This window comes from Malus sylvestris, chromosome 13, assembly GCF_916048215.2.
Source record: "Malus sylvestris chromosome 13, drMalSylv7.2, whole genome shotgun sequence".
Taxonomy (NCBI): domain Eukaryota; kingdom Viridiplantae; phylum Streptophyta; class Magnoliopsida; order Rosales; family Rosaceae; genus Malus; species Malus sylvestris.
In genome coordinates this window covers 10,356,305-10,377,675 of record NC_062272.1, presented here as the reverse complement: position 1 = coordinate 10,377,675, position 21,371 = coordinate 10,356,305, and the positions used below count along the sequence as shown (strand labels likewise).

The 21,371-nt window shown below is 38.0% G+C and overlaps 1 protein-coding gene, 2 long non-coding RNA genes and 1 pseudogene across 4 annotated transcripts; 3 read left to right on the top strand and 1 right to left on the bottom strand.

Annotated features, from left to right (window-relative positions):
* Positions 1 to 1,472: 1,472 nt before the first annotated feature.
* LOC126595186 (uncharacterized) lies at positions 1,473 to 2,474 on the bottom strand. The gene is made up of 2 exons (XR_007613520.1): positions 1,847 to 2,474; positions 1,473 to 1,757 (listed from the first exon to the last, which is right to left on the bottom strand). It is a non-coding gene; the product is annotated as an uncharacterized LOC126595186 (long non-coding RNA).
* Positions 2,475 to 8,124: 5,650 nt separating this feature from the next.
* LOC126595171 (uncharacterized) lies at positions 8,125 to 10,118 on the top strand. Its single transcript, XM_050261556.1, has 6 exons — positions 8,125 to 8,180; positions 8,261 to 8,390; positions 8,586 to 8,755; positions 8,890 to 9,181; positions 9,492 to 9,700; positions 9,770 to 10,118. Exons 1-6 carry the CDS (start codon positions 8,153 to 8,155, stop codon positions 9,919 to 9,921), a joined length of 981 nt encoding a protein of 326 aa, XP_050117513.1. The 5' UTR covers positions 8,125 to 8,152; the 3' UTR covers positions 9,922 to 10,118.
* A 1,050-nt stretch (positions 10,119 to 11,168) lies between these two features.
* On the top strand, positions 11,169 to 19,905 carry LOC126595180 (uncharacterized; annotated as a pseudogene).
* On the top strand, positions 15,151 to 17,259 carry LOC126595183 (uncharacterized). Of its 2 annotated transcripts, XR_007613517.1 has the most exons (5): positions 15,151 to 15,326; positions 15,408 to 15,513; positions 16,120 to 16,183; positions 16,952 to 17,021; positions 17,164 to 17,259. It is a non-coding gene; the product is annotated as an uncharacterized LOC126595183 (long non-coding RNA). The 2 variants fall into 2 exon arrangements; XR_007613516.1 differs by lacking the exons at positions 16,952 to 17,021; positions 17,164 to 17,259 and having other exon boundaries at positions 16,120 to 16,724.
* Positions 19,906 to 21,371: the final 1,466 nt, after the last annotated feature.

Below are 21,371 nucleotides of genomic sequence, written 5' to 3'. Positions count from 1 at the left end.
TCAATAGACTTGTTAGTCGTGTATATGAAAGTATTGCCTCTGACCTTCATGGTGAATAAATACATCATTCTCTGTTTTTCATATGCTTTTCTTATTTTCGGTTTCATTTTCCTTTCAAAAATTTTATTGTGCACGGGAGCATAGAATACATGAGACCTTTTCACTGCTAAATCTTGGTTGAGAGTACTTTCACTCATTGTCAAGGGCAAGGGCTTGGAAAATGCCCTTCAACAGCGGGCCGAAAGATGGAGGGCAACTAGTGGACCATGCAAAGCCTGCCCAAATGTCGCTTGGGCTAGTGGGTAAGGTTGATATGACATCGGCAACGTTTTTTTTTTTTTTTTTTTTTTTGTGTTTGGCGCATATAATACACACACGATTGGAGGAGTGTGGCCGTCAGCTTCTGCAACATTGGGCCCTTCTGCAGGAACCAAATCCCTTCCGGATCCAAATAAACTGAGCTTAAGAATAAAAGGATCCGAGTCATTGAAATTTGATTCAACGGCTACAATTATTATAATTTTTAGAGAGCCCCCTGTTTGTAGCCGTTGGATCAAATTTCAATGGTCCGGATCTTTTGCTCAGCAGGCTCAATTTAATTGGGTCCAGAGGTGATCCGGTTCCCTTTTGTAGAAGCTCTATAATTGGCACTATAAGAGTCATTCAATTCCAACGACATGATGATCTGGACTTGAATTTCCAATGGTAAAAAAAATTGAAAAATTGTCAATGTACCTTGTGACACGTTCTAGTGCATCTGATTTCAAATGAGGAGGGAAATTAACAACCAGGATTGATCCATTGGTTAAAAATTAAAAAAAAAAAGTTACTAAAAATAGAAAATTTCTTTTAGGGTGGTGCTATTCATACCATTTTTTACTTACACACTCCTCTTAATTTAGCCGTGGGATAAAATAAATTGAAGTAGATTAATGAACGAAATTAACAAAGAATGTGTGGAAAGTAAAAAATAAGTATTTGGATAGCACACATTTTTCTTTTTATTATTCTAAGAATACTCGACCATCATTTTCCTTCCTCACACTACAACCCATTATATGTACTACAACTTACTATATCTATCGAGCAGATTCAAAGCTTATCTGGGCATAGTAGATTCAAGTCTACACTTACAAAGGCTAACATGACACGTGAAGGATAAAGCCAATAAAACAACCCAAAAATAAAAAGTAATCCTCATTGCCCAATGGATGGAGTTGCACATAAACAAGTATTATTTAAAGCGAATAGTAAAGGCATTTACATGCCTTTACCCTTCTAAAACGGTGAAACTGCTCCTCTTTATTTTTAAACAAAGATCAAAACAGTTAAAGCACGAGCAAAATCCCATACTTTGAGGCAGTGCAGAAAATCCCTTTTTTTGGTGCAACCTCGATTCGACAACTCTGGTAGTGTACGGAGGAAAAGTTTGGAAATATAATTTGGGACAGGAAAGAAAAATGAGACAATACTGAATTGGTAAATATTGCATTATTAAAAGTACAAATTTTACAGAATTTACAATGAATCAAATATACAACGAAAAAGATAATACAGAGTGAAGCACGCCTCAACGGCCCGTTCGGATTGAGAACAAGTTAACAATGATTACTTACAAGTCACTGATATGGACGAGGTGATTAGATGATTAAGGGAGGAGATGGCAAGATTAGCCAAAGATTTTCTCGTTGCTGTAACACATATACAAGAAACCGTCATCCTCCTTGTAGGTTTCATAGATGGAATCAAGCGACCAGCTGTAAATGAAATACACAAAAGAAAGCATTAGAAGCCTTGAAAATGATGCAGACGCTTAACTGGCTGAATGAATAATATACTCTTTTACCTGTCTGAGGTAAAGTTTTCTTCACAAAAACAAAAAGAGCTTTCCCGGGAGACAAGTGAAGCATGCTGCATGCTGCTTAAGATATGGATAAACTGCCCGACAGACATATCTCTAAGAACCAGGAATCTAGAAGAAACAAGGAAACACGGAATAGAGGTTATTCTCTTTAAGTGAGAATGAACAAACAATTGGCTAAAATTGTCCAGGAAGTAAACCAATTTCTACGAACTTTTTGAACTAATTTCTACATCCGGATTATAATAAACTGCAGATAAAGGAAATTCATCCAAGCACACATCTGTTGCTGAAGGACAGAAAAGCAAGCAAAAAAGTCAAAAGATCCTCCGAACACAGAGCAAGTAACAGAAGCCAAGCTCTCTGTTTTTCAAGAACGAAGAGTTACATAGTCAGGATTCCTACAAGTATGTATGAGAACCAGAATGAGAACTCTGGTAACCTCTAAAATCCGTGTGCTCTTTGTCAAATTTTGATTTCAGCTTAGGATGCAAGACCCAACATCGATCTTTAAGTGACCAATACCATTGCAATAAAAGCACTCCAAGTCTGGCCTTTTTCCCTTATACACCGTCTCTAGATGACTTGTAGTTGACTGCAGATGCTCCAGCTTATAAACCACTCGCCTTGATTCCCACGTTCGTAACTTTCTGCGTACTTCTTCTCTTTGAATTATGGCCCAAACAGTTGCAAATGATAGAAGCTCAGTATTCATTAAAAAGTCAATGCGAAGATCTTTAGGCCATCTCCAACCGAAGGGTCAGAAGGCCGAAAATAGCTCAAAAATCGTCTCCAACCGAAGGCTAGGCCAAAGGGCTCGTGGGCCCTACGGAATTTGAAAGGGCCAAAGGGCTAGCCGCATGCAGCCAGCCAGCCAACCCGAGGCTGGCCAAAAATTCAAAAAATCCTGTCGGATATAACCGACACTAATGCTTAAACAAAAATTTAAATCCAATAGATAGTTAGTTAGCCGTTGTATTCAAATTTTTTTTTAATAATGAATTTAAACCTTTTTTTCCAATAAATACCTAAGTCATTCCTATACAATTTCTCACATAATTTTCACCATTCCATACTATCTCACTTCATTCTATTTTTTTTTCCTATAACTTCTATTTTACAAAATTTGTTTCATATTTTTTTTAAATTCCATTTTTTTCCTATAACATCTATTTTACCAAATTTGTTTCACATTTTTTTTATACAAAATTTTACATAATTTGTTTCACTTAGCGGTTGGATTTGAATTTCAGTTGTAGTTTTTAAATAATAAATTATGTTTGGCCCTTTGGCCTTCGGTTGGAGACGGTTTTTTGTGACAGGGCTAAAACGAGGCCTATGACCATTTAGCCCTCGGTTGGAGATTGAGGCAAATATGACTATGTACTGTTCATTAAAATATTAATTTCTTGGAGGGCTAGAGGGTTAAAACGAGCCCTCTGACCAGCTCTCGGCTGAAGATGACCTTATAATCTGAGTTTAGACTAGCCAATAACTGCAAAATCTTATCTTCTTCATCCCTTTTAAGCAGGACAACAACATTAGTGGTATGTGGTTTGTATACATCTAGTTCATTCCACATGCTTTTCAGGCTACGAAGGTGTTGAATGAAAGGATTACTTTCCTGTTGAAGTGCAGCAATATCCTCTTGAGTTGGAAGACTCGAGCATAATTGTTTTGGTTTTCTTATCTCCTTGACTGCCTTCCATAGTTAAAGATAAGTGTGAAATCCCGTCCCCAATCCCCGGATTTCACTATCCAAATTTTTTGTATTTCCTATTTTTGGGAATTTAATTTAATTTTCATTAATTTTAGAGTTACAAATCTTGGTTTTTTAATTAGTCATTAAAAATTCATAGACCTTTCGAAGTCACTTTTTGTATTTTCGAATAGAGCTCGATCCACAAACATGTACACAAAATTGTGCGTGAATCGAAGTTGTAATGAAGGAAAAATAAGCAAGCAAAGGCAGGGGCAATTCTTCATTGGGAATACTATACATAGGTCGCTTCCTCGACTCACGTTCAATTCGATTACTGGGCAGCTTTTCAGGCACCGTTTCCAACGAGATCCAACTACGAAAATCGTCGCCACCACCACCATTCGGTTCGTCTCCCTCTTACAATCATAATCCACCCAACCTTTGTTCCATTTGGTCTCAGTTCGTTGCGATTTGGAGCCGCCGTTTTTCTCAAGTTTCTCGGTCGGTGGTCTTCCATCCCCAACCACCCATGCATCACCCACTACCACCACCAAGACACTCACCTGGGTTTGGGCTACAAAACCCAAACATCAAACCAGTCATCGAAGCGACTGCGGCGAAGTGGCAATTATTTCGGCCATCCTTGGCTTCCACGTCGGTTTTCACCGTTTCTGTCCACATTCAGACTGAAGCAAAGTACAATTGGCTTAATCCCCTCAAAGGTACTTGTCAGTCTAACCCTAAGGTTAGGTGTGGCCACAAAATAACATGAAAAGTTCATACGATGTTGAACAATGGGTTTGTTTTTGGTCATGTCTCATGATCAGAGTGTATAATGACATGTGGTATAATGAATATTGTCGAACTTGATGTTAAATAATTCTGGGAACGGTTTAAAGTGTGAAAAGTACTAAAAATTTTGAGGACGAAATTTCTATATGGTGGGGAGGATGTGAAATCTGGGGACGAGATTTCACTACTAAAATATTTTGTATTTTGTATTTTTCAGAAATTTAATTCAATTTTTGTTAATTTTAGAGTTACAAAGTTGGGTTTTTCGTAATTAGTTATTAAAAATCTATAGACCTTGGTCACTATTAGTATTTTTCAATAGAGCTCGAAACCACGAATGCATAGGCGAAAACTGTGCGGAATTCAGAGTTATTGAAATATTATTGTTGTTGATTGTGGAATTGTGAGTTGTCTAGAACTCTATGTTTTCATGCTAGATAATGTCATGAGAATGTTTTGAAGTCATTGCAAATAAATTTGTTTTTGAAGTCATTGCAAATAAAAAAAATTTGGAGCTTAACAAAATGATGAACTACGATTGTAGGCAGTTTCAAACACTAAGGTTTGGTGCATCCACAAAGTAAAATGAAAATTTCTTACATTGTTGAACTACTAGTTTTTTTTGGTAAATCTCAGTTTACTACCCTCAAGTTTCGTGGTTTTCAACATTTAGTATATGAAATTTTTTTCATCCCAGAATCATACCTAAATTGTTAATTTTGGAATAGTCTCATACATCCGTTAATCTGACTGTTAAGTCTTCCTTTAACTGATGACGTGGTGCTCATGTGGACAATGATTGAGCGCTACATGTCATTAAGGAATCCACGTGAAAATTAAAATCATTTAATTAAATATTTAAAACTAAAAAAATAAAATCATTTTTTTTTTAACATGGGGACCCACACTTTATCTCCCTCACCTTTCTTCCCCGCTCCCATCTTCCCCCAACGCTGATCCCACCCTCCCTCTCTCTCATCCCCATCCGCACACTCCCCCGCCTCACCTGCTCCCTCGCCACTTCCTCCTCTTCTCAGGAGTTCAACATCACATGAAACAAGGCAAGTACTCGATTTGGGATCGGTTCAGTGACCTTTGAAATTTACTCTTTGTTGCTGTAATTCTCTCTCTGTGCTGTGTGAGTCGTGGATTTGTGTCAAATTAATCACCAGGAGAAGCAGATTCAATGGAAAAGGAGGTTTTTTTTTCTTCTTTTGTGAAAAGTAAATAAATTTGGGGCTTTCTATTGTGTGGAAATTGGTAAAGGTGTGCCTTTTTTGTTGTGTTTTTGTGGCTTGAACATTATTTCGTTTCAAAAAATTGGGAATTGGAGACTTTTTGACAATAGTCTTGTTTGACAGTTGAAATTAGTTTTAAGATTGTTAATGTTAAGGACAGAGGAAAGCTTGATTGGCAGTATTACTTTGTCCAATTTCAGTAAAAATTAGTTCTTTTGAGACGAATACTTCTTCGGAATCATTTGTTGTGAATTTTCTTTGCCTCCATACTCCTCAGAAGCGCGTGCCCGCGGCCGAGCCCTAGTACTCGAAAGCCGCCCGGAGGTTCTACAACGAGAATTTCAGAGACGCCGAGCAGCGGCTCAGCAAGGTGAGGCGGAAGTGGCGAGGGAGCACAGGGCGGGCCTGAGGGTAGCCAAGTAGGCGCCCACCTAGGGCCCATTTCAGAAGCGTTCAGAAAAAATTTATATCTTGTAACGAACATATAAATACAAGAACAAAAAAAGTAAAAAATATCATAATTTATTTGTTAATGCAGTGGAAATGTTGGCTTCATTTTTTATTGGGGCGTTGGGTTCGAAACACGAAACTGCTTTTTAGTCACTAAATTTTTCTTAATTTTTTCGTATTTTTCAAATTTACTGCTAATTCATCTATTCAACTTTCAATTCATCTGTCCAAATACATATAAAGTTATAAAACTCAAGTTTCTTTGCAATCTTTTTTCTTTTAACTTCTCATTTTGTCAATTTCTATTGAATGTTTAAACCAATTTCCAATTCTCTCTATTTTTATTGAATGTTTAAATCAACTATCATATGGTCTTAAAGATTGTACTTTAAGGTAATCAAAACTTTGAATTTTATAATTTTCTTTTCAATAACTTTTTATTTAATGGATTATTTTAATATTCAATTCATTAGTGTGATGTTGATTTTAGAAGAAAAAAACACAAGAGAACAATTGACGTTGAATTTATTATACTCGTCAATCAAGTTTTATTGTTATCCACTCTCTTGATCATCAAGTTTTATTATTCTTCACTCTCAATCTTAAACTCTTGACTACAAACATTTAGTACATTTGTGTCTAAAAACGTGAATCGTGTAATGTTTAAATAATCTTTGTATATTTATCTTCTTTTGATATTAATTTTTAATGATATTTGATATGAAAATAGAACTTTTTATGTATTTAGCAAATTCTTTTTTATACAAATCAATATACAAAGAACCGGAAATCAGAGAATTTTATGGCCCCACTTCAAGGGCTGGCCTAGGGCCCCTAAATTCTCAGGACTGCCCTGAGGGAGTAGGTGAGGCGGGGGAGTTGGGGGAAGATGGGAGCGGGGAAGAAAGGTGAGGGAGATAAGGGGTAGGTCCCCCATGCAAAAAAAAAAATTAAATGATTTTATTTTTTTAGTTTTTAATATTTAATTAAATGATTTTAATTTCCACGTGGATCTCTTAATGATACGTGGCGTTCAATCATTATCCACATGGACGTCACGTCATCAGTTAACGAGAGACTTAAAAATCAAACTAACGGATGTATGAAACTATCTCAAAATTAACACTTTAGGTATGATTCTGAAACAAAAAAAAATTAATGTATTAAATATTGAAAACCACAAAACTTAAAGATACTAAACTGCAATTTACTTTAATTTTTTTTTGTCATATCTTGAGATCGGAACGTGACAATTTTAATAGACCTGAACTTAGGTATTAAGTTATCGTACCCTTTCATTAGAGTGAGGACTATGGGTGCAAGAAAAAAAGAAGAAAAGCAAAAAGAAAAAGTTGACAGCAAAGCAAAAAAGAAAAAGTTGAAATTGGCTCAATAGAGCTACAAACCTACGCCTAAATCTATAGTCGCAACAGCAGTAACTGAGAACCTTTTCGTATTCTTCTATTCTCGCAAAGCAGTGCCTAGATTATAACTGGTTCAGTGCCTCGGGTTCAAGTTATGTTGCTAATTCAAGGTTCCAAATTTCATTTTAATGGGCATGAATATTGCCTCATTGTGCTTGGGAAGAAAGGTTTGAGTGCTTTGTGTGGGAATTTGAAGAAAGACCTTTGTATGGTTTGAAGATTAAAGTGTGCGAGTCTTCCTTTATACAATATTTTCACTTTCAAATTTTAACAAATCCGAGGTATCCACAATGTAATCGGAAAAGAGTGCTTTGTGTTGTTGTTTTTTTTTAATGAATCGGAAAAGAAAGAGATTGCACACCGAAATTTATTAAATTTAGTACGGTACAGAGATGAAAAGACATATCTCGTCCAATGTGCAGCAAGCTCATTGCATAAAGAGATTTTTCAATTTACTCGGAACAAGAGGTCGTATGCCACATGACATTATATAATTAGAGGGAAGATTTTTTTTAAGTATATAATAACATGTAGTGTTTCACTCTGCGTTCCGATCATACTAAAAAATCTCTCCATTAGATGCTCGTACTTGCTTCTCTAATGACATTATATATAGGTAAGCTCCTCTTCGAGCAAAATATAATTGTATAGCCTTAACAGTATAATCAATTTCAATTTTATTGCCATGGCTTGTCATCTCTTTCAACAAAATGGTTAAATAGTTTTTTCTGATTTATATTAATGGTTTTAGTCTAAACAATATGTGCTTCCATTAACACTATTTTTTTTTCAGGGTTTTCGACATCATATTCAGATTCACCTCCAACTCATTACACTCTAAAAATCGCGTCATTTTCATTGCTAACCAAACTTTTGGCGGACAAATATGAGTCGGGAGAATTTGAAGCTGCAGGATACAAATGGTAAATCCCACATTATATCATCAGCTAAAGTTTGAGTTTAATATCATCTTCTGCAAACTTATGTTTCACACTCACTGTCTGACATTAGTTCTATGATATTTTCTTTCTTTGTACTGCAATAATGTGTTTCGTGTATCATGTGCTGTGTAAGCTGGTTAAAAAAAGATGTTAGCCATACTGTATGTTTGCTCTCAGGAAACTAGTGCTCTACCCGAATGGAAACAAGAAGAAAAATGTGGAAGGTCATATCTCTGTTTACTTGGAAATGGTTGGAGCTGATTCACTTCAGACTGGAAGCGAAGTATATGTTGATTTCAGGTTCTCTTTGCTTGATCAGAATAAAGGCATGTTCCTGGTTCTTCAAGGTACATTTTACCTACACCAAAAGTTAATTCTCATCAAGTGAACATATTCATAGACCGGAAATTTTCTTGTTTTCAAAGTTCAGTGGTCATTGCTCATTTTCTGATCATTATTTTGTACCTTGCATATTCCATAGATGCAAATAAAAAGGAAAAATGTTTCCATGGAATGATGCGTTATTCGGGATTTGATAAGCTTGTCACTCTTAAATCGTTTACTGATGCTTCCAACGGATATGTTGTTGACGATTCCTGTGTGATTGGAGCTGAGGTCTTCGTTTGTAAAGAACGAAGAGCTGGCAATCGAGAGTTAATATCGATGATCAAGGATGCTGTTATGTGCAAGCATGTTTGGAAGGTTGAGAACTTTTCAGAGTTAGGTACTGAATGCTGCAAATCAGAACCTTTCACTGCCGGAGAACGGAAATGGTATCTCTGCTAGGCCCTTTATATTAATACCCTTAATAAGAGAATTTTAAATTTTTAGTCCACTGTATAATCTTGCTTTACATGCATGAGAACCAAAGGATATGATTTTTGAGTTTCAAACTATATATGCAATTTTAATTACATAACTTTCGCACTCGATGTGGTAGATCACTGTAAAACTTGCTGAAAATTTGCTTCCCATGTACGAGTTTGCTCATTTAATTCGCAAGGATGTGAAGTGAATTGGGTCCCATCCCAAATAACGAGAGATATATAATAAAAAATCATCAAATTCTTCCCAATGTTGCAGGAAGATAAAGCTCTATGCCAAGGGAAATGGCGATAGAAAGGGTACTCATATTTCTCTTTTCTTGGAATTGGATGATCCGGAAACACTTCCTTGCATTTCTCATTTCTTGGAATTGAGTGATCCAAAAAAAATTGCTGGTTCCAAAGTATTTGCAGAGGTTTCACTGCGCATTGTAGATCAAATGCATGCCAAACATAAGTGCTTGAAAGGTAAAGATTGTCCTATTTCAGTGTTTAATTGTATGCATCCTTCATAACATCAGGGAGTATTATGTGTAGGTACCAACTGGTTCAGTACCTTAACGAGTTCGGGCTGGGCTAAGTTCATTTCGTTGGAAACTTTGAATCAGCCAGGCAACGGGTTTTTGGTGAAGGATGCTTGCATAGTGGAGGCAGAGGTCACTGTCCGTGGAACTGCAACTGCACTGTAGTTGGCATGTCGTATGTTTTGGCTGTTGCTAAAAAGATGTTACGAATGAAAGGACTAAAAACCTTGTCACTGTCCATGATGTTGTAAAAGCACCGTCTAGGTGTGGGTATACCATAGTGCTAAGATCCTTGTTCACCAAATGACTTGTGATTGAAGGGTATTTTGATGTTTTTAATTAATTTTGGCTGAAGTTTGTGATTTTTGCCAATTGGAAGGCAGCTTTTCTTGTTTTTAAATATTATGGGTTTAACATATTGAGCCACTGACATGCACATTTTTTAACATTAACCTCGTCGTGTGAGGTCTTTTAAGACTAATAAATAGGCAACCTTCGTAGATGATCACTGTGTGTTTGGAGCGGACGTCTTTGTTTGTAAAGAAATAAGAACAGGAAATGGAGAGTGTCTATCAATGGTCAAGAATGCATGCAAAAGTTTAAAGAAGGTAAAAGATCGGCCTGGTACGCGGAGTGTTTAATTGTATGTAGTGCCATATAACATGAGGGTTTATTTCTTCTGTGTAGATAATCACTGGTTTAGTGCCTTTATTCTGGATTGGGGTTTGTCTACGTTCCTTAAACTGGACACTTCCAATCTGGAAAGCAAGGGGTTTCTGGTGAAGGATACTTGGATAGTGGAGGCAGAGGTCACCATCCATGGGATTGCGGAAGCTCTATAGTCAGCTTGTATTAGGTTTCCGATATTGTTAAAATGATGTTAATTGACTTATGACTTCAAATGAAGTTCTCAGTCCACGATATGGTTTGTACCTAAAAGTGGCGTTCAATAGAACTCTAGAGCTGCAATCCTTTCCCACCAAATTACTTGTGATTGAAGCGCACTTTGATAGGACCTGTTTTCTTCAAAAATCTGTCATGCGAGAAATATGTCAAGCCTTGACCAATAAATTTCAAGTAGCATCTCATGTGTTTAGCTAAATACTTTGTGTAGCTCGTCTAATCTTAACTTTTTTGACAATGCTAAACCGTAAACATTTTTCGTTTTAGTAAGAATTAAAATTGCAGAATGTGTTTGGAAGCATCCACAAGCAGGTGATGGATAACCTTTTCAATGAAACAAAGGCAACCCGTTGGAAGCAAAGCATAACAGTTCAATCTTTAAAAGGTTTCAAGTTAGGAATAACACCTTTAATTTTTCCTTAATATAAGCGGGAAAACATATTTTATTCTGCCACTTGAACCGGTTGAATTCTTTGTAATTGAATCATCGGAAAATTAAGTTTATCGACATGACTAGTCTTAACTTCGATGACCAAGATGGTGAGATGCTCTATCTGTTTGCTTGAGCGTGTTGGATTTGAAAGCGGTAACTAATGTACACATTTTATTTCAGGGATTATGAGAACAATTTCGGATGCATCACCTATTTGATAAAAATGATTTCATTTATCCAAGCAATAAAGTTTACACTTTGAGTATATATATACAAGTATATTGTAACCACTAAGGTGAGTAAACTATAACTAACTAACAGATACTTAATCACTAAGTAATATCCCTAGATAGTGCAGTTACAATATTACCCTTTATATCCCCCCTCAAACAAAACCAGGGAACCCGAAGTTGAAGTTTGCCATGAAGAAAATGAAATCTGGATTTTGACAGAGACTTTTATCAACAACCTGATCTTGGGTACAAACAAAATGCATAGAGATCTTACGAGCTAAGACTTTCTCGCGAATGTAATGACAGGCTATTTCCACATGCTTGGTCCGAGCATGAAATAAAGGATTCTTAGCAAGAGATATTGCAGAAATATTGTCACACCAGATTTGAGGAGTTGAGGCAAACAATAACCAATGTCTAGTAACAACTGACAGACCTAAGTGATTTCAGAAGCAGTATTGGCAAGAGAGCAATATTCGGCCTCTGTTGAAGATCGAGCAATAGTGGGTTCTTTCTTTGCACTCCAGCTGATCAAGGAATTGCCCAGAAAAACACAATACCATCCAATAGATCGACGATCAAGAGCACAGCCAGCCTAATCAGCATCTAAGAATGCAGTTAGTGTGGGAGGTGTAGAACCTTTGGAAAACCATAAACCAAGATCTATGGAACCCTTAAGATATTGAAGAATGTGCTTGACTGCTTGAAAATGGGAAATTCTGGGTTGATGCATATATTGATAGACAAGATTCACTGCAAAACTGAGATCCGGTCGTGTCCATGTAAGGTATTGAAGTGCACTAACCAAGGATCGATACTCAAAGATTTTATCACACAAAGGGAAGTCATGATCAAGCTTAGAAGTGCTAAGAGGTGTGGTACAAGGTTTAGCACCAGTCATGTTGGCCTTGGAAAGCAGATCCATAATATATTTGGTCTGAGATATGAAAATACCAGAAGAGAAGAGTTTGACTTTAAGACCAAGAAAATAATGAAGAGGTCCGAAATCTTTAATGGGAAACAGGGAGCTAAGTTGATGAATAACCTTTCGACATTCAGCAGAATTGGGTCCAATGACTAAAATGTCATCAACATACACTAAAATGAACACCACAGCATGGTTGGAAACCTCTTTAATGAACAATTAATGATCACTGGAAGAGCTGTGAAAACCAAGTGACTGAAGAGCACCATGAAGTTTCTCATACCAAGCTCTCGGAGCTTGTTTCAAACCATATAAGGATTTGTGCAGGTGACAGACATGAAATGGTTGTGTAGAATCTTCAAAACCATGAGGCTGATGCATGAAAACAGATTCAGTAAGTGTCCTATGTAGAAAAGCATTGTTGACATCGAGTTGGTTTAAATACCAATCAAACTAAGCCGCAAGGGTGAGAAGAATTCGAATAGTAACGGGTTTTGCTACGGGACTGAAAGTCTCTGTGTAATCTAAACCTTCTTGTTGATTGAATCCCTTGGCCACAAGGCGAGCCTTATTCCGATCAATAGTACTATCGGGCTTTCTTTTAATTCGGAACACCCATTTGCAGCCTACAATATTCTGAGATGTAGATTTGGGAACAAGAGACCATGTGCCAATGTTGATGAGGGCATTGACTTCTTCTTGCATAGCTTGACACCAATGAGAAGACTTTGAAGCTTGGAGATATGTAATAGGTATATAATCAGGAGATAGATGAGATGGGAGAGGGTGTTTAGTAGCAGTAAGTGCCCGTGGCTTGAAAATGCCATATTTTGACCATGTTTGCATGGAATGAGTATTGAGAGAGGGAATGAGAGAAGGTTCTGCAATTTCCATAGAAGAATGAGAAGATGGGAGTATGGAAGAAGATAAAATATGGTTAGGTGAGATAGGAATCTGAGAAGAGGAAGACAAGGTAGATGGAGGTGTAGGTGTAGATGAAGATGAAAGTGTAGGTGTAGGAAGTTTAAAAGTAAGAATGGAGGGAATAGGAGATCCAGAAGAGGACTATGAGATTGAAGATTGAGAAGATGAAATATAGTGAAATGGGAAATGAGATTCATTAAAGATAACATGACGAGAGATGTATAACCTATTGGTGGCAGGATCAAGGCACTTATAGCCCTTATGATTCAAACTGTAACCAAGAAATACACAAGCTTTACTCCAAGGATCCAAATTAGAAGAAGTGTAAGACTTTAACCAAAGGAAACAAGCACAGTCAAATACCTTCAGGAAATTGTAGTTAGGTACCCGATGATATAAAGATTCCCAAGGAGATGATCGTGATGCAGTTGACATTCAGTTGATAAGATAAATGGCTATGTGAAAAGCTTCAACCCAATAAGTATGAGGTAGCTTAGAAGCTGCTAGCATTGTCTGAGCTGTTTCAACTAAGTGGCGATGCTTGCGTTCTACACATCCATTCTGTTTAGGAGTGTGAGGGCAAGTGAGTTGATGTTGAATACCATGGGTAGCTAAAAACTGTGAAAACTGAGTGTTGACATATTCACCACCAGAGTTAGATTGTAAAGCAATGATCTTTGTACACAGAGAGGTTTCAACAAGAGATTTGTATTGCATAAAAGTGGACATTACATCAGACTTATGCTTCAAAGGATAGAACCAACAATAACGGGTAAAGTCATTAACAAATATGACATAATATCTGAAACTTTGACAAGAAGCTACAGGTGATGGTCCCCAAACATCCGTGTGTACAAGTTCAAGTGGCTTGCTAGTTGTACAAACTGTAGAAGTAAAAGGAAGTCGAGAACATTTTCCTAGTGCACAATCTGAGCAAAAAGACTTCGTTGAATAAGATAAAACTGAAATACAAGACTGTGCTGCAAGTTTATCGATGATCTTGATTGAAGGATGACCCAATCTTTGGAAGCCTTGACAAATGCAGTGAGAGCATGTTGCTGATCAGGTGCAGAAGAAGAGAAATGAAAATGATAGAAACCATGATGGACAGGTCCTTTAAAACACATCATCCCCGAAGAAAAATCCTTCACAGTAAAGTGAGTAAGATAAAGATGCATCGAACATTTGTTATCAATAAGAAATTGATTGGCAGAGAGAAGATTATGTTGTAATGCAAGAACATATAGTACTTTATTAAGCTTAAAAGTACTATCAGATGTGGTCAAAGTAGTAGAGCCAGAGTGAGTGATAGGCAAACATTTGTCATCACCAATGTACACTTGTTCTGGACTAGTATAGAATTCAGGATTTTGCAAGGCTGCATAGGAGTTGGTCATATGAGATGTAGCGCCAGAGTAGACAATCCAAGATGAAGTGGATAATGAGGGATTGGCCACCATAACTGAGTGAGAGGGTTTGCCACCATAAGCTGGATTCATGCGATGAGAGCAATCAGAGGCCTCATGATCGAATTGATGACAAATTTGACACGGAGTCTTCTTGGTGTAAGATGAGAAATGTTGGCGGGCTCTACGATTGTAACGAAAATTGCCACGATAATTGGTATTGGTGAAACGATTGGTATTGCCACGATAAGAGGATTTGAAATTGCCGCGATTGGAGTAGCCACGATTATAATTGCAATCCATGCCACGACCTTGAGTAGTGAGGGCAGAAGAAGACTGAGCAACAAAAGCCTAAGAGTTAGGGTGAGAGGTGGAAGGGGAAGAATACCGGCATAACTGTTGAAAGCCTGAAATGTTAAAACCCACCCCATTCTATTTAAAAATGTTTTTTTTTAAGTTCTTAATTGGTGAGCCAAGGGGCCCACCCCTCTTATTTTTGTATCCCCGTGAACCCCCCCTTCCTCCTTTCTTCTTCTTTTTCGTGTTCTGTCTCTCCCCGTAGCTCTCTCTCCCTCAACCTCCCGCATCCCTCTCTCCCTCAAACTCTCGTCTCTCTCCCTCCCCCTGGACTCGCGAGGACCTTAGCACCATCAGGAGAGACTCCTTACGAACCCGGGGACCCCTGTCCGGCGAGATAGACGGCTCGGAGCAAAGCTCCGACGAGTCTTCTTCCTGTTTCAGTTCGGGTAAGCCTCTAATCTCTCACTCTCGTACCTAGCTTGAAGTTTGGTGGTGATTTGGGAGTCTAAACCTTCCATTTTACGTAGGTTTTTCTTTGGAAACGGTTTGGGTGAACACACCCACTTTTCCGGCGAACCCGTGCACTCCGAGGACTTTTCCGGTCACCTCCGACCGAGTTACGGCGTTTGGAAGGTAGCAATCTATTCCTCTCTCTTTGTTCTTCACATTCGTACATAGATCGGAGCTTGAAGCTCCAGTTTTCAGGTGACCGGAGCTGTAGCAGCTCCGGCCTTCTTCTTCCTCGGCACCAGGCCGTCTGGCCTCTCCCATTTCCTCCTCGGGCCTTAGGCCCATGTGGTCTTTAGCCCAAAACCCTAGTCCCCTTTATTTTTTTTTAGTTAGTTTTGTTATTTGGTTTCTTTTTAAAACCTTAGGGCCTTGGGCCGGTTAGATATTAAAGGGCTTAAGCCCTGTCTTTTTTTTATAAGGCCTTAAGGCCTTTATATTTTGGTGGTGTATGTGAACCGTGTGTGTGTGAGTGCATTTAGGCGTGTGTGTGTGTGTGATTAGGCATGCACATGCATGCCGTGCATGTGTGTGTGTGTGTGTTGTTAAGTATATGTTTGGGCTTAATGCCCAAACCCCTTTCCTAACCCTAAACCATTTTAACCCAAAATCCTAGGTTCCTAAAATCCTTTAAAATCCTAAACCCATCCAATCCCAAATTCCCTATTTTATTTAATTCAACCCAATATTTTAGAAAATCCTTTTATTTATTAATTATATTTTTGTGCTTAGGTAAAGTTGCTATTAAGGAAATTCGTAATCCCGATTCGCGCGATTCTTCTGCTAAGGAATATTTGTGAGTGGACCCCTTCTAAAATTACATGATTTGATAATTTAATTGCATAAATGATTAGCATGCCTACGGATTTATGATTTGATTTATGTGAAGCCTGATGATTTAATATATTGATTTTCGTCTCGTGTTTTGGTGAGGAATTAATTGTTAGCCTATATTGAGCTATATTTTAATATATATCGTATTTTCTATAAAAACCATAAACTGGTAGACTATCTGACAGATGACGATAGGATGCTAGAACATGTTTTGAACCCCTCTTTATAGTGTAGACGATGATCGGTAACCTACGCTATGAAGTGGTATTTATGAGAGACGTAAATATTTGTGCGTACCTAGTAGACACTATGCCGCCTGGGGCGAGGATCTGGTGTTGGCATGTGGGCCGGGAGAAATAATCCCTAGCGAAAGGCTGAGGGACACGGAGACAGGCATTGGGCCGGGAGGGAGTTATCTCTGGCTACGGGCACAGAGACTGAGGTGCAGGCATTGGGCCGGGATTTATATTTATTCAGTGATCTTTCTAGCAGCACACCGCGTTTACGAGATGATTTATGATACGTTTACTGTTTTGATTTCCGCGATGCGTATTCTGCGATATGGCTTTTGAGATATTTTGGCATGCTAGGATTTTTATTAAATCCATCACTTATTATGCTAGTAGTTTTCATTTATATAAACTTTGGGGGTTAGTATGTTGATAACTGTTTTATTATTATTGTATATATAAACTTGGTCCACTCACCCTTGTTTTGCGCCCCCATTCAGGACTTAGAATCAAGGCACCTAATCCCGGCGTCAAGACCCTTCCGCAGCAGCATCTTCGGATCCTCTCGATGTAGGACCCACTCCTTTATTCATTAAATTTTATCTTAATTCGTTTTAGTGATTAGGTTTAGCTGTATGCATCTGAGCACGTTCCTAAAAGTTTTAACTTAGTATTTTAAATTTCTAACCCTTATTTATTTTTTTATTCTTAGCTTTTGTATCAATTAATGGCTTTCGTCACCCCCGGGTGTCGGCCAGCACGTGTCGGTCCTGGTATTCGGGGAATATCAGGGTCGGGGCGTGTCATGAAATGTAGAGGAGTCTGAGGTGGTTTTTCTTCGATTGACTAATTGTATCTCTTTGCTAAGCAACAGACCATGCAGCTTATCAATAGTCGTAGATCCAAGACGGAATTGAATGGCATCAATGAACGAATCATACTCAGGGGGCAGACCATGTAGAGTGACAGAAAGCAAATCAGAATTGTCCATCAGAGAGCCGGCACTTGCAAGGGCATCAGGAATTGCCTCAATTTGCTGAAGATACTGAGCAACAGTAGAATCACCCTTGGTAAGATTACGAAGACAAGATCGAAGCTCATGAATGTGAGACTGAAAAGCCGTGGCGAGGCGAGATTCCAACTTCGCCCAAAGTTCGCGAGCAGAATTCACACCAACCGTATAGCGAATAAGGGATTCAGAAAAGGTAGAATTGATCCAGATGAGAATATTTTGATCATTCTCATACCACGAAACAAACTCAGGATTGAGAGTGCGATTTCCCGAAGAATCAAGAAATTGAGGCGGCGCCACCATAGATCCATCAATGTGACCGGTGAGGTTGTAACGACAAAAAATCGGAGCAAATAGAGCACTCCAGGTCAAGTAATTTATGGTGGTGAGCTTGATTGGCACCATAGATCCGATGTTTTGGAACGTGACGGAGACGGAATTCAGAGAATTAGGGTTTGGAGAAGCAGTCGGAACAAGATGAACAGGAGAAGTCGATTCCGACGAAGGAGACGCCATGGCTAAATTCAAGAAGGAGATCAAGAAACTTGAACAAGATCAAGAAATCGATCAAGAGATCAAGAGAATCTATCAAAGAAGAGATCGAACAAGGTGGGGAGAAAAGCGGGAGCAATGAGATCAAAGTCGCTAGACAGAGAAGGTGAGTGATACCATATTTGATAAAAATGATTTCATTTATCCAAGCAATAAAGTTTACACTTTGAGTATATATATACAAGTATATTGTAACCACTAAGGTGAGTAAACTATAACTAACTAACAGATACTTAATCACTAAGTAATATCCCTAGATAGTGTAGTTACACAACTCATTACACGGTAAAAATCCGGTCGGTTTCATTGCTCACCGAAAAATCACTGGAGAAATACGAATCCGGGGACTTTGAAGCCAGAGGATACAAATGGTACAATCCTTTCTCTCAATTTCTAAGACCAAAATTCTGACTATTTCTTTTTTCGTAAGCTTTGCAATAATTGCTAGTATTTTCTTCTTATTTTAGTATTATCTTCTTAATTTCGAGCTGCTTAATTTAGAGTACTATAACTTGTTGTTTTGCTGCAGGAAACTGGTTTTCTATCCAAATGGAAACAAGAACAGGAATATAAAAGAGCACATCTCTCTCTGCTTGGTAATGTCAGCATCAAATGCTCCCCAGATTTCTACGGAAGTGTATGCTGTTTTCAGGTTGTTTTTGCTCGATCAGAACAACGGGAACTACTTTGTTTTTCAAGGTACTATTCAATTCAAAATATAAACAAGCTTATAGTTCTCATAATTGCAAAGCATCGTCTCATATTCTTATATGTTTTCCCTGTGCATTGCTTAGAACAAAAGGAAAGGCGCTTTCATGGGATGAAACCTGATTGGGCGTTCAATTAATTTCTCTCGCACAAAGTTTTCACTATGACACCTGTGTGTTCGGAGCGGAGGTCTTTGTTTCTAAAGAGAGTAGGACAGGTAAAGGAGAGTGTCTATCGATGGTAAAGGATCCTGTTATGTACAAGAATATTTGGAGGATTGACAACTTCTCACAGCTAGACGGCGAATCCTACGACTAAAAAGTATTCATTGCCGGAGACCAGAAATGGGCTAGACTTCGCTTCCTGTATAAGAAATTTCTCTCGAAGACATCGGAAACTTAAGAAGAGTCAAGTAAAAGCTTTATAAATGTGTTGGTTGTTTTGCGGGAAGATACAGCTCTATCCCAAGGGAAAAGGCAATGGAGTTGGAACTCATCTGGCTCTTTATCTGGCGTTAGCCGAACCGAAATCTCTTCCTCCTGGCTGTAAAATATTTGCAGAGTTTACCCTCCGCCTCCTAGACCAGGTGCATGCCAGGCATCAGTTTGGTAAAGGTAAAGATCTGCCTAATCCTATTGCTACTTAATCGGATGATGAAATAAGGGTTCGAACAAGTTACAAACTTTTAAATTAAGGTGGTTTTATTGCCGCTCCCTATGATTCTGAAATTCGACCCATCAACGACCGCGACGCACGTGTTCTTCGTGGCGTTTGAATCTCGATGGCATACGACAATTTCTAGTTGGTTGTTGCGAAATGTTGCGACATGTTGAGACTCTTGTTGGCCTTCTAGTAGAAAGCAACTGAACATTTTGAGTAACCCTCAAAGGACGATAAACCGTAGATAGACGGCAAAATTTAATCTGTTTAGCGCCATCTAGTTCTATTTTTTATTAAAAGTTCACAACCTATTTGTGCATTTTAATCCAAAATACTTATAAACTGATAATATTTTTGGTGCTTGTGGCAAATCATTGGTTCACTGCCTTAAATTCGGAATGGGGATGGTGGAGATACATTACACTAGGACTTTTCAATCAGGCAAGCATGGGGTTTGTGTTAAAGGATACTTGCTTCGTCAAGGCAGAGGTCGCTTTCCATGGAATTACTAGTGAACTGTAGCCGAATTGTAAAACAGTGACAAATGTCATCTGTGTAAAATTGGGGGGGTCTAAAATACTAAATAATGTCAAATAAGGTATTAAAGATATATTCATTAGACTTGTTAGTCGTGTATATGAAAGTATTGCTTCCAAACTTCACGGTGAATAAATACATCATTCTTTGTTCATATGCTTTTCTTGTTTTCGGTTTCTATTTTCCTTCAAAAAATTTATTGACACTCCCCAACTCCGATAACCCCAAATATCAGGGTAGGCACGTGCTGGCCAACACCAGAGGGTGACGAAGCCATTTTAAACATGCATATAAGTAAAAGATATGCAATTAAAACGTAAAATACCATAGCAAAAACGTGTTCAGAGCATACGACTACTAAGAATAATATGGAAGAATTACTAGGAAAATATACGAACAAAGGAATGATACCTATATTGAGAAGACTCGAGAATATCTATGTTGTAGAGTCCTGATACCAGGACCATGTGCCTCGATACTAACTCCTGAGGGGGCACAAAAACAAAAAAGGTGAGTGGACCAAGTTTATAATAATAATACTAGTAATAGGAAAACCATTTTCTTTATGAACATAATAATCCCCTGTTTTGAAAACATATATAATACTACATATGGGTTTTATAAAAACCCTAGCATGCCATGAAAAGCCTTCGTAAGACATGTACATGTAAAACCATGCTCAATAATGCTGAAAATGTCGCCCGAAGGAAAATGCGTAAATCTCATCAGTGAAGTACTCAACTAGGGGGTATCATAGTCCCCCGAAGGTAGTACCTGTCCATCACCCAAAGGTGAAGCTGTATAACCTGTCGATCACCTGAAGGTGAAGCTGAATAACCTGTCCATCACCCGTAGGTAAAGCTGTATAAAATAGCATACATCCACACCGACACTAGCCGTGGCTAGTGAAGCTGTCCGACACCGCTTTTGGCAATGAAGCTGGGGGTATAATATATATCATAACTCACTCCTCCATCATTTGTGTCCTATGGCCATAGACATAATACCTGTGGTGTGCAGATGTGCCATATGATAACCCACTAAATAAGTACTAAAAACATATCTCAAAATCCAAGCTTGAAAGCTCAAACCTCACCTCATAAATCCGTGGCAAATCATATTCATAAATCTGTAACATAAATTATATTCAAAAACCATAGAAACCAATAAATGCAAATCCAATAATTCAATAATTCATACTATTTAATAAAACGTAACTTCAATAAATAGCAATTATAGAAATCTGGAAAACATAATATAAAGCATATTCAATGCATGCTAGGTTAATGATTTATATAAAAATATATGGTTAAGAAAGGGACCACTCACTGATTTTATTGCCCGAGAACCGCTCAAACTAGCGAGGATGACGTCACTTCCCACTAACGTGCCTACACAATTAGGGACCTTTTAGTAAAACAATACTAAAACGCTATAATTTGGGGAAACAA